We start from the raw sequence: 13942 nt of genomic DNA on the forward strand, positions 1-13942 counted from the left end.
CACATCCTTCTTCACATGGCAGCAGCAAGTAGAAGTGCAGAGCAACAGAGGGAAAAGCCCCTTATAAAACCATCAGATCTCAGGAGAACTCAATATCATGAGAACCATGAGAAAGCATGAGGGTAACTGCCCCATGATTAAATTATTAATACCTCCCACCAAGTCCCTCCCATTACACATAGGGATTATGGGAATTACAATTCAAGACCAGATTTGGGTGGGGACACAGCCAAACCATATCACTGTCCTTATTCAGAGATTCCTTGGAAACCAGAATTCATAAGTCTCTTATCAGCCAGTATAGACAGTAAAATCATGCTTTCAGGACTTTCTTAGACTCTTTTTTGAATCAGCATTTATTCAAATGTACATGAATACATTCCTCAGGAGGACTAACTTTATTCTTTTTGGAGGTTGTTTTTATGCCCTGGTTAAAAAAAAAAAAGTTCTGATTTAATCTGCAAACCTAGTAACTATCCATTTGTTTATTTATTTATTTATTAAATTTAAACTACTGAGAGGCACACGATTCCAATTTTGTTGATTTGTTGTCTGGAAACCTTTTCAGTCAATATTTCCCTTAGAATCAAGAATCAAGACAATCAAGTAATATGTTACCATAGATTTTTGTCAGTGCTATATCTCTAATTAGCTTAGCATTTGTATAAAATTACAAACTTTATAATAGTGGAGAAATCATAGTATCTCAGAGTTTGAAGAGAACAAAGACCATCATGTTCAAAGCCCTAGCATGCCCTTTTCATCATTCCAGCCTGAACATTTCAATCGTCACTTCTTCTATCAAAGAGTTCATTGTTTAGACAACTCTACTTGTTTGAAAGTCTTAATATATCAAACTGAAATCTGTCACCTTATAATTTCTACCCACTTGTCCTAATTCTGCTCTTGGCTGTGCTCAAAAGAAGGTTAATTCCTCCTTTACGTGACATTTCTGATATTTGAAAAGAAATATTACGTTTCTCCTTAAGTCCGCTTACTTATGGATTATTTTTGCATTTAATTTTTCTGCCAGACACAGACTTACCCAAAACATACATCCTCTATTTTTTATGCATGAAAAAAGAAAAGCTCCATAGTAAAATCGTGCCAGTGTAAAAATTACAGGTACAAAATTAGACCATTTAGATAAATAATTAGAGCAATAATTGACTTTGCATGTAAGACTGTTAAGTTGAAAGGGTCCTATTCCACATAGTAGCACTAAAGAGGGAAGAGTACATTGTTCCTTGAGGTCAGAATTTTTGCAATTTTTGAGAATAAGGCAAAAACAAAAATTTCCTATATGAAGAACCTACAAATAAAAATTATATATTCAATTTCCTTTAAATATATATCCTAATTGTATACCTACTCTATGTCAGAATATGTGCTCAGCTTTTATGGGGCCCTATGGATACGAGAGATCATATGTTAAATAAACATACAAGCAAGTGTAGATGCAAGTGATGGTAAGTTCTGTTTCTAATTACAGTTCTAACTAGAAAAATAGTGTTGCCCATATAACCTTTTATGGAGTACCATAACATACTGGTTAATTCTGCTCTGTAATGGGGCATAAAATTAATAATAATAAAAATAACATAGTGGTTAAGAGCATAGACTATTTGGGTTTGAATCTTAGATCCACCTGTTATTAGTGTGCAACCCCATGCAATTTACTTAACTTTAAAAACCTGTTTTCTTATGTGTAAAATTAAGATAGTAAGAGTACTTGCCTCATAGGGTACTTATATTATGTAAATAATATAAGCAAGGCACTAAAAACAATATTTCTTTGCCATATAAATCTTTGCTATTGTTATCTACAATATGTTTAGAAAGAGCTTTAGCTTTAAAAATAAGTAGATGATGGTTGAATAAATATTATAAGAATTCTTCTCTGGAAGAAAAATCAAACAGGATAGAACTTAAAGTACACAATAGTATAGTTGTGGAAAAGGAAAAAGAAATATCAAAGAAGACATGTTAAATCCTTATTTTAGCTTGAATTTATTAGTGATTATATCTTGAAATCACCTTTCTAGTTCACTCTTCCAAATCTACTCTTGTAAAATGAAAAGAGGCTAGTATACCAGAATACTTAGCAAAATATGTGCTAAGAAATTAACAACAAAATATAAATAAATATTTTGCAGATATATTAGTAAAATGCTAAAAGTATATTTATCTAGAGACATAGTCTAAGGAATGAAGATTTCAGGATATTCCTTTCTTTTTTTTTTTTTTGAGACGGAGTCTCGCTCTGTCGCCCAGGCTGGAGTGCAGTGGCGCAATCTCAGCTCACTGCAAGCTCCACCTCCCGGGTTCACACCATTCTCCTGCCGCAGCCTCTCCGAGTAGCTGGGACTACAGGCGCCCGCCACCACGCCCGGCTAATTTTTTGTATTTTTAGTAGAGACGGGGTTTCACCGTGGTCTCGATCTCCCGACCTCGTGATCTGCCCGCCTCGGCCTCCCAAAGTGCTGGGATTACAAGCGTGAGCCACCGCGCCAGGCCTATTCCTTTCTTTACTAGTGTCTGGAATCAGGAATATGGATTTCTCTCTCTGTATATTAGGTACCCATCTATGAAATGGACTTACTGTTGCTTTTCACATAAAATGTAATAAGATGACAACAAATGAGTACTTTGTATCTGTCAAGTACTATGAACTTCTCAGAATAATATCACTGAATTAGAAGGGCAGAATATTCGTAACTTTGTTGTTACTGCCTGCCATAAAAGGCATCTGATAGGGATTCAGAAAGTAGATTCAGGCAACAAGTAAACAATTTGAATAATTCTAATAATTTTACCAGTATTATTTTCTTATATTGAAACTTGGAACTGCTACTAAAATATGAAGGACAGATGTCCACTGGAGGTAGTAACCATTTTAGATAATTATTAATGGCACACAGATGAGAATTAGCAGAAAGAATCCAAGTTCCTTCAAAAGATGCTGAGAAGAAAGAAGCAGTAAACCTCTCTTGTATGTACAGTTTGAAGATGATGGTTGTCAGTTTCACTGAATGAACAAGACCAAAGGCCAAAGGCAACAATGTGGAAGAAGCAGTCCATCATGCTGGAAGGACTAATTGATATACAAAGAAATAAATTATACTTATCTATGAAGAATGAAGATAACATTATAGCCATGAGTGCCACTGGGATAATTTAAGTGTCTTACCCCTCAGCTTCTTCACTCCTTTCTATAAGTTGTATTGCAGCAAATAACATAATATCCTTGCGTGGAATAATACTCAGGCTAAACCTTTATGGAAAGAAAAGCTAGGTCAGTTTTGATTAGGAGGTGCTTCTGAATGCAGTTTTACAAAATTTTTTAAATACTCTTTTTTTTACAAAATGGAGGTATTTGAACCAGAGAGAATATAATTGTTAGTTTTGAATATTGTATAACTATAATGGAGTCTTATTATAATGTGTCAATTGTCTGCTATAATTCAAGATTACATTGTATAGGCAAACCCATTATAATGAGGTCACTTTAATAACCCCATTGATGAGATTCAAAAGAAATTCATATCATGCTAATTTCCAACTATTGTTAGAGTATGTATTTAGAAGTTTAGTTAATTGTGTGATACTTTGATATAAGTTCCATTTATGGGCCCTATTTACTTCCTCTTTCATTCTCTCCCATTTTGCCATTTTCAAGACTTACTAGTATTGTACTTTGTCCTTCGAGATGACACTGCTCTGTGGGGTAGATAGATGAATGAATATCACCCTCTTTAATAAATAATATTTAGAGGAATGAGAGGTTACTTGTATATAATATTGAAAGCAGGCCAGTTGTGGTAGCTCATGCCTGTAATCCCAGCACTTTGGGAGGTCAAGGTGGGCAGATCACCTGAGGTCAGGAGTTCGAGACCAGCCTGGCCAACATGGTGAAACCTCGTCTCTACTAAAAATAGAAGAATTAGCCAGGCATGATGACATGCCCCTGTAATCCCATCTACTCAGGAGGCTGAGGCAGGAGAATCATTTGTACCCGGTAGGTGGAGGTTGCACTGAGCCAAGATCACACCACTGCACTCCAGCCTGGGTAACAGAGCAAGACACTGTCTCAAAAATAAAATAAAAAATAAAATTAATAATATTGAAAGCAAATCCTAGTATAAGTATACATTCCCCCAAACATTTACCATGGACAATAGTAGCAGCAATATTAACGGTAAATTCTAGTCTATCTTTGCCCAAATTTTAATTATTGCTCTTTGCCTTCTAAATATAAAATACTATAGGACAGGGGTCAGCAAACCTATTTAAAAGGGCCAGATGGTAAATTTTTTAGATTTTGTAGGCATATGTTCTCTCAAAACTACCCAACTCTGCCAGACCGGTAGCACAAAGGCAGCCACAGATGATATAAAGGAATGAGCCTGGCTGTGCTCTAAGAAAACTTTATTATGGGCACTGAATTTGGATTTCATATATTTCTACGTGTCATGAAATACTATTCTTCTTTTGATTATCTCTTGAATCATTAAAAAATACAAAGATCACTTATAGATTGCAAGCCATACAGAAAAAAACAGGAAATGGGCAGGATTTGGCCCTTGGGCTGTAGTTTGCCAACCCGTTTTAGAACATTCCTATTCTGTAGTGCACTAGCATCTGCTCTATTAATCTTAAAGCTCATAGTATGTGAGCTTTTAGAAGAATACTCTGAAAAATTGAGATTGAGAGAGGAAGCCCCATAAGAAGTTAATGCTTCATGGACTCAAATATGCACTTAAAGCCTACTAGATATAGATATAGATATAGATATAGATATAGATATAGATATAGATATAGATATAGATATAGATATATAGATATAGATATAGATATAGACATAGATATAGATATAGATACATGCCAGGCACTGTTTAAGATGTTGAGATAGAGCAATGAGTTAAGAAATCAAAAGTCCCTACCATTATGGAATTTACATTTTAGTGAGAGGACACAAACTATTAAAAAACAAGTAAACTGTATAGAACTGGAGATGGTAAGTGCTATGTTTAAAAATTAACCAGGGAGGGAGGATAGGTAGCCCAGGCAGGAAAGAGAGTTATAATTTTAAATAGGGTCATCCATTAAGGAAGGCCTCATTGATAAGATGACATTTGAACAAAGACCTAAAGGAGGAGAGAGAGGAAGCCATGGATCATGTGGAACCTGTATGCCACCCTTAGTGTAACAGAGTAGAGGCATGGCATGAACTGACATATTTTAATGGGGAAACAAGTTAGGAGACTATTAAAATAATCCAGGTGGAAAATGACAGTGGCTTAGACCAATGATAGAGGTGAAGGTAGTGAGAAGTAGATTACTGATATATTTTGAAGGGAGAGGTAAACAGATGGAATAAGATAAAGAGAGAAGTCAGGTATAAGACCCAAGATTTGCCTTGGGAATTAGAAGTATGTAGTTTCCATTTACTGAAATGGAGAAGACTATGGGAAAAGCAGGTTTGAGGGGGAAGATCAGGAATTTTACTTTGGTTATGGAAACTTGAACTTCCTTTAGATATCCAAGTGGAGATATTGAATTGCAATTAGATATTAAGTATATGAGGCCAGGCACAGTGGCTCACACCAGTGATCCCAGCACTTTGGGAGGTTGAGGTGGGCGGATCACATGAGGTCAGGAGTTCAAGACCAGCCTGGACAACCGGGTGAAACCCTGTCTCTACTAAAAAAGAAAAGAAAAAAGCCAGACCTGGTGGTGCACGCCTGTAATCCCAGCTACTCAGGAGGCTGAGGCAGGAGAATTGCTTGAACCCAGGAGGCAAGGTTTGCAGTGAGCTGAGATTGCACCACTGCACTCCAGCCTGGGCGACAGAGTAAGACTCCTTCCCCCGGCCCCCGCCACCCCCCACCCGCCCAAAACAAGTAGATATTAGGTATATGTATCTAGACTTCAGTAGGAAAATCTGGGCTAGACATACTATTTTTGGAGTCATCAACATATAAATGGAATTAAAATCCATGACAATTGATGAGATCACCAAGACATTTACTAGTATTACTATTTGTTGATTGATATTACTGCCCCTGATTCTTTTCTCATCCACTTTCAAAGAGGTAGGTAGTTTCTAGTAATCTGTCCCCTCTGCTCATTCACAAAGAGTGGAAGGGATCCCACTGAGTTAGAAACCCGACCTACACAGGAAGTACCATTAGTTGACCATCTTCCCATTTTGCCATGGTGTAAACATAAGAGTGAATTTTTCCAAGTACCTCCTTGCTGGAAACTGTTTGCACTGGAGGTAAGTGTGAAAGGGGAGGTTGTGGGGAATGATGGGGTGAGGGCTTCCTAAACCTTTCCCATAACTCAGAAATGGTTTCATTCTGAGGAAGGGAGAAGGTTCAGGCTGGTTCTTATTTCCCTGAACCAGTTCATACAGCCCTAAATTTGACCTGCTTTCCTCAAACTGGGAGTCAGAAATCCCTTTTCTCTTCTGTTTTTCTGCTGCAGAAATTCCCAACATTCCCATTTTGTGGGCTCCAGAAAGGGGTAAGCGAAGACTTCAATCCCAGCCAATCATTTTCAGATTAATAATTTTTAGTGTTTTGGTTTCTTTTATCATCATAAAAAACGCTTGGACCCATTTTTCACATCTGTTTATTCCTTGTGGATTGTTATGTATCTATGTTCTAGGGTCACTCTGTATCCCTGGGCAATAGAGTTCAGATCCATCTGCTATTTCCATTTGTGTGCTGTTCTCTTGTGGATTCTTATTTGCAATTTATTGATTACTGTATCCTAGATGGAAGACACCCAATTCAGGGGACTGCCTCACTCTCAATCTCACCTTTTCCTGAATGGTGTTTTATTCCTCTGCTGAGAGCTTGTTATTACACTACCCAACTGCTTCTGATGATCTGTCATTGTTTCTCTACTGTTCTGTCTTCCTGCTTGATTGCCTTTGGTTTTTGTCTCTCCTTTTTGCCTCACTTCACTCATCTGCTGAATGATTTGCATTCTTCACTCACTGGTGCTTTGTCCATCAGCAAATGGCCTGGTACTGCCATTTCCATCTGCTATTTTAGCATTTTAGACTGCCCAGCATTATCTATCTGCTCCCCTACAATTCCCCTGTACTGTGGCCTAACAAGTACTATACCATCTGCCTGCCTGATCTTGCCCTGCCCAATCTATGCCTGTAACACTGTAAGTAGGTGAGATTGTTTAGCATTTCTGCTATCATCTACACTTGCCTTGTGCCACTGAGTTAGACTGCTGACTGAGTTTGCTCGACTGTTGCCTCCTCTACCTATTTGCTACCTGTGGCTGCCCCATTAATTTATTTGAGATATTGCAGTCATCTCCTGTGTACTTGCAACTTGCTGATTGGCCTGTGTTGCCTCCTTTATAGTTTGCTGCATTTAAAAAATCACTGGCATTGCTCCTCTGTTGTCTTGTAACCCTGATCATATTTTATTTCCAATAAAAGTTTTGCCTACATATTGTCCAAACATCTTAGAAATAGGAAAATGCTTTGCTATCTAATAGCCCAGTCCAGTTTGCTCCTAAACTGACTTTTTAAACTACTACCTGTCCTTTCTGCTTTTTTATACTGCTCCACATTCTTCTCTTTATGTAAGAATATATTTTTTTATAAATCATCATCTCAAGTTTTCTTTTCACATCATATATTATGTACATTTATTTCTCGTGTATGGGATCTTTTAATAATTTTCCATATACTAACATTATTTCTTAATTTATTATTCCTAAATTTTCCAGGGTTTTATAAGGATAAGTTACTCCTATTAATTTTATCGTTTTTAATAAGACCAAAAGATTTTTTTGCAACTTTAAAAGCATCATCTCTAAAAATAATAAATTTAATTATCTTATAATTCTTTGTAGTTTAGATTAAAGTAGCTTTCTGCTCTGCTCTATTTTTTCCTTTGAGAATATCATTTCTCAGCTTCCTCATAGTTTATGTAATACCAGTTCTTTAGAGATCCTTTAGATGTATTTATCTTCCTTCCTTTTAAACTCTTTTCTTGTATGTTGGGTAAACCTTTGAAATTGGTATTTTCTCATCATTGTATTTGCAAAGTACTTGGCATCTGAAAATAACTTGCAACATAACATTATCTGTACTGTAAAACTTATAGTCTTATTTGCTTATATTTAAATGAAAGCCCAAATACAAGAACCAAAGAAGAATTTTGGTGAAATTTGCAAGAGTCTAAGGAGGAGATGTAAAGTGGGGTGTGTATGTGTGCATGCACATGTGTATATAGAGATTTGAAGTGTTTTATGTATGTATCTATAATGTCATTGTGCTCTAAGTGTGGAAAATGCTGAGTATCCATATTAAATTTTATTTTTACGAAAAATCTAAAGAGGTGATAGATTTAGGGATATGGAAAAAGTATGGATGGGTTTTTATTTTCTTTTAATAATATAGATAAAATTTGTCAGTGTGAAGAAAAAGGATGCTCTAGGGAAGTTAAGAAAATCATTTCAATAGCTTTTTAAAGTTTTGGTAAAATATAAACATAAAATTTACCATTTTAACCAATTTTAAGTGTACAATTCAGTGATATTAGCACATTCACAGTTTTGTGCACCCGTCACCACTGTTTCTAGAACTTTTATCATCCCATTTAGAAACTCTGTACCCATTAAACAAAAACTCCCCATTCCTCCCTCCCGCAACCCCTGGTAAACTATAATCTACTTTCTGTCTTTATAAATTTGCCTATTCTAGATACCTTATATAAGTGGAATCATACAAGTTTTGTCTTTCAGTGTCTAGCATATTTCACTTAGCAAAATGTTTTCAAGGTTCATTTATATTATATCATGTATTAGAATTTCATCCCTTTTTAACTCTGACTAATATTCCATTGTAGGTATATACCACAACTTGTTTATCAGTTCACCTGTTGGTGGACACTGGGTTGTTTTCAGCTTTTAGCTTTTATAAATAATACTCCTATAAACATTGGCATGCAAGTATCTGTTTTTCTTTTGGTTATATAACTAGAAATGGATTCAATAGCATTTAATACTTTTGTCCAAGAAGAAATTAAATTAATAGCAAAGAGATCAGGGAAACCACATAATTAATATGAAAGATTAGTAAGTCCAAGATATGATATTAGGAGCAGAAGAAATTATAAACTTTTAGAAAGGCTACAGAAGGCCAAATGATAAAATTTAGAAGACTATTCTATGAATAAAAGGGAGAATGAAGTTAAAATAACACAGATCTTGGTTGATTGTAAGATAACAAAAATGATTCCGAAGAAACTTAAATTTTAAAAAAGTAACCAACTTAAGGACACTATGATGACACATCTTTGAAATGGAATAATGTGGACTTTTATAGAGGAGAGAGGTAGGCATTTGAAAGGCAAGGTTTAAATGAAGATGACTAAGATGAGGGAACCAGGTCATGTTTAGAGGAACCAGCAATGGGAACAGGAATTCATTTCAATCCAGAGATCCTTCATCCTGTATACTCATTTTTCTAAAAAGATTCCTAGGCTCAAACCCCAGAGATTCTGATTCAGTAGGTTTGGAATTTGGTTTAGGTAATGTGCACGTACATGCCTGTGTGTGTGTGTGTGTGTCTGTGTGTGCACGCACACGTGCACGTGTGTCTATGTGTGTGTTTTAATCCACTGATGAAACACAATATGAGTTAAATTGAACTCTGTACCATAGTGGCCTAGACCTTATAAGAATTTAAAAAGTTAAAGAGAATTGACCCTTGTCTTCAAGCAGTTTAAAACTGCAGTAGTTAAAATAATGATGGACTTAGGAAAGAAGACTTTCAATCTGTTAGGTGACAAGTTCTCATTTGTTAATTCAACAATATTGGGGGGGTGATTTTTATACACTCTATCCATCCCTTCTCAACTGAGGTTCCCCATCTAAACTATCAAACACAGAAAATTGTTTGACTGTCTTCTCAATTCTGCTAAGGGTGGCACACCAGCTAGTACCTTCCTATACATGTGAGAGATAAGTTAATTCACTAGATACAAAAATTCTCTCAGAACCTTTTAAGAAAGGTTGGGTAATCTGTAGTCTGCTAGGAATATGTGACACAAAGACATAAAACGTGGCTCTTAAGGGGCTCACATTCCAAGAGAGGGGAAAAGACATTTAACAAAAAAATGCATTTCTAATATCAACTACACAATTTTGTTCTTTTCATCTAATGGTTTGAGGAAAATGTTCAAAGTCACAGTGGCTGTATATAAGGAAATCCTTTCACCTCTTCTAAGCATTATTTATTCAGGAAGAAGAATGTAATAAGAATGATAAATTCTGTATTACAACTTATCACAGCTGCAGGATGCTGACAGTAACTTAAATGTCGATAGGAATCTCTTTAATTTTAAAGCCTAGAGCATTCAGTGACAGGTTAGTGATTTCATTGGCAGCTGTTAATAAATAACAGTAACTAAAACTAGGCTTATTAGTTTCATAGTAAAGAGTAGAAAATGGCTATAGGTAAGTAGATAACTAATGTCCAATAGGCTATTCTTGAATGTAATTGCAAGCACAGTGAGAGATTTTTGCCCCCGAAGTACAACTTTTATACCAATAATGAAAATGTTCAGGAATTTAATTTATTCTCACTATCAATTCAAACTCACTAAAATTCCTGCTGTCAGAAGGTTTAGTCATATTCATTAGTTTTTCTTATGGATTTGATTATTTCTGAACCATAAATTTATTTGTCCTCCCTATACTGATTTGTGCATTTAAACTTGAGAGCAGTTAGCTTTCGTTCCTATTACTCAGTACTTCACACTGATTCCTTTAGGATAAACCTTACTAACACATTTTTCCTTCTTCCAATTTCTTACCAAACTTTATTTTAACAGCACAGCTATGGAAAGATCAAGGTTGTCATGTCAAGAGAAAAGCACTACAATAGAAATTACGACCAGATTTAGCTTGTTTTCTTAGCAATAATGAACAATTTTAAAAGATTTTGCTTTGCCTGCATTCATTCTGAAAAACATTTTAAAGCAGAAAAAGCAGATTATGCAGATATTTTAATAAGGTGGAATAAAGGAAAATATAAGAGTAACATAATTTTATTAAACTCATTTTATTAATAATAAATATACTTTTTCTTGTCTTATGATCTCTGAACTCCTATTTTATTTTGAGGAAGCTGAATTTAAAATAGAGTGCTATAATGTGTTTCCTTTGTGTGAAAGTTAATCTGAGAAGGCAATAGGTCTATCTCATTCTTACTAGGCTTCAAGTCCTTTATATCTAATAACAAGAAAATTATCTGAATTAGGCAACTACTCCCTAACAAATCATCTATTTTTTCTTTTACTTTTTTATTTTCTCCACTGAATGACAGCAGAATGTATTCAAGACCTTGCAAAGGATATAGCTGAAGATGTAGCTTCCTTATATAAACATTTTGTGGAGGTTTCCGTAAAATGAAGTGAAATTTTTGTGAAGTTTCACTTTTTTGATTTTGAATATAGATAATAACAGTAGCAGGCACTAATAATCAGTCTCCTAGTTTCTTAATCTCTTTTCTCCCCCCATTTGCCCTCCTACCATCAAATACTTCAGTGTTGCTGGCAGAAACTAACTTATGGCACAAGAGATCAGGTGGGTGAGAAAGAGATCACTGGGGAAAAGTAAATTGCCCCAGAAAGACAGACTGTTTGGCACAAAGATCTTTTTTCACATGTAACAATCTTTAATTTTATGAACATCAAAATCAATACCTGAAAAGTTCACTAGTTAGATATTTGGAAATTTTGCAAATACAAGCCACCACCAGACTTTTTGTATTTGACTTAGAATGCTTTTTAGATTTCTTATAATATTTAGTACTTATGAAGAAATTTAGTGTTTTTTACTTATATCAGCAACATAAAAACTGCTCAAATTTGATTCCTCAGATGTTCAGGAATCAAATTTTCTTTGGTTTATTCATAGCCATAGTAGTACATGTATATTTGCATTGTAATCAAAGGTGGTAATCGCCCTACAGAGATCTTAAGCAGAGGTCCTCAAAGAAAATACTGTATCTCTTATAAGTTAAATTATTTTCTCATCCAATGCTTTCTCATCAAAATTAAGATAGACTCTGTCAGAGGGATAAAATATAAAGTCTGTTTAGATATCCTGCTTCTCATGAAGGTTAGTAACTACATGGTAAGGCTAAAGGCCATCTGTAGAAAGCTTCTCTTTTACCAACAAGAAAACTGGTTTTCAAATTTCCATACTTTCTCGTTAGTGTTAATATATTAGGAGCACACCATTTTGCATATGATATGTGTTCAACTACAGCATAAAATGACCTTTTTATTGTGAAATGGGTATTCAATCCATATTTTAATAGAAAAATATATGGTCATTTAGGAGAAGGAAAAGATGACATTCATCTTTTTAATAATAGAGTTTTAAAATAACTCCTTTTTTTACCGAACATGGAAATAATACGTGCTTTTTGCAAGAAAAAAAAGAATTTGGGGAAAATATAGCAAAGCAAAATGAAGTTAATCAAAACACCAATAATCTGAACCCACAATTATTACCTAAGTCTAATTCATTAATTTGCCCAACTGGGAGCACACCATATATACTGGTTTATATCTTGGTTTTCTTAGTAATATCATCCCAATTATTATAATAATTACTAAAATGTATAGTACACTTACTGTATGCCATGTATTTTTATAAGTACTTTGTATATTATATCTAATTTAATCTGCACAAGCCTACAAAATAGGTAGGTACCACTTTACAGATAAGAAAATTACATTTAGAAAGATTAAATGGTTAAATGAATTGACCTGGATGTAGCAAAAGATGATAGAACTAGAATTTGAACTAGGTAGTCTTTACTCCAGATCCCTTGCTCTTAGCCACTCTCCTTTTCATATAATGTAAGCTTTTCTTCATTTAATAACTGTTCTACAAAAAATTGAGATTTGTCAATCACTGAAAAATACTTAAAAACTATGAGTAATTTACTTTCCCTATCATTAAACATTTAGGTTCTTTCCTATTTCCTATCACATTCTCTTTGTATAAATTATTACATATACTTCTAATGATTACTTTAGAAATATTTCCATAAAATAGAATAACTCACACAAAATTGTGAAGTCTCATATTACTTATTGCTAAATTACCCTCTTAGAATATGTACAAGTTTATATATTTGTACTATCAGTTTGTGAGATTGTATTTCCATTAATCATTATTAATCTTACCAATCTGGTAGGTGAAAAATTGTATTTTTATTGGCATATTGTAGAATATTAATCATTTTTAATCTTACCAATCTGGTAGGTGAAAAATTGTATTTTTATTGGCATATTGTAGAATAATTTAAACACAGTTCTTGAGTTTATTCAGTTTTGTTTCTCCTTTTATAAACTGCCTGGGTTTTTTGTTTTGTTTTGTTTTGTTTTGTTTTTGGCTCAGTAGCTGTTCTTAAATACTGATTGTAACCACAAAGAGGAGTGTAAAGAATTGGTTGTCAAGAAATAATTTTGGTAAGGTCAAATTTATGTTTTGGCTATATCATTTTGACATATAAACCATTCATTTTCTCATTTCTCAAACTCCATTAACATACTAGTACTCAATTATTTTATCACTCATGCTCTTAACAACACAGATCAAGCCAAAAATTATATCCTGAATCAAAGGCATTAAGTTAATAAAATATAAACACATTTCTTTCTAATAAGTTAGTTTTTCCCTTTGTGAGATTTTTTTCATGGCTGATGTATGATAGTTTATGTTCTAACTATCCTTTTCTTATGTAATGTTCACTGCTAAATAATTTACAGATAGAAACTTATTGAACTTTAGTAATGTAGAATTAATGTTCTATTCATAGATATAAGCCCTGGAAAATAATGTATAATTTGGACATTTAATACACTTAGCTACTATTAGCAGT

General features: G+C 34.2%; 1 protein-coding gene across 16 annotated transcripts in view; it reads left to right on the plus strand.

Annotated features, from left to right (window-relative positions):
- The window catches only part of GPHN (gephyrin), a 700118-nt gene that overhangs the window by 353202 nt on the left and 332974 nt on the right, over nt 1-13942 (plus strand). For 9 of the 16 annotated variants that reach the window (XM_030812325.1, XM_030812331.1, XM_030812357.1 and 6 more), the window contains exon 5: nt 6490-6528. The exons of the other annotated variants lie outside the window; for them this stretch is intronic. In XM_030812325.1, the coding sequence (XP_030668185.1) occupies nt 6490-6528 (39 nt within the window). The remainder of the gene's footprint in view (nt 1-6489; nt 6529-13942) is intronic. 16 annotated transcript variants of the gene reach the window in all.

This window comes from Nomascus leucogenys, chromosome 1a, assembly GCF_006542625.1.
Source record: "Nomascus leucogenys isolate Asia chromosome 1a, Asia_NLE_v1, whole genome shotgun sequence".
In the NCBI taxonomy this organism is placed as follows: Eukaryota; Metazoa; Chordata; class Mammalia; order Primates; family Hylobatidae; genus Nomascus; species Nomascus leucogenys.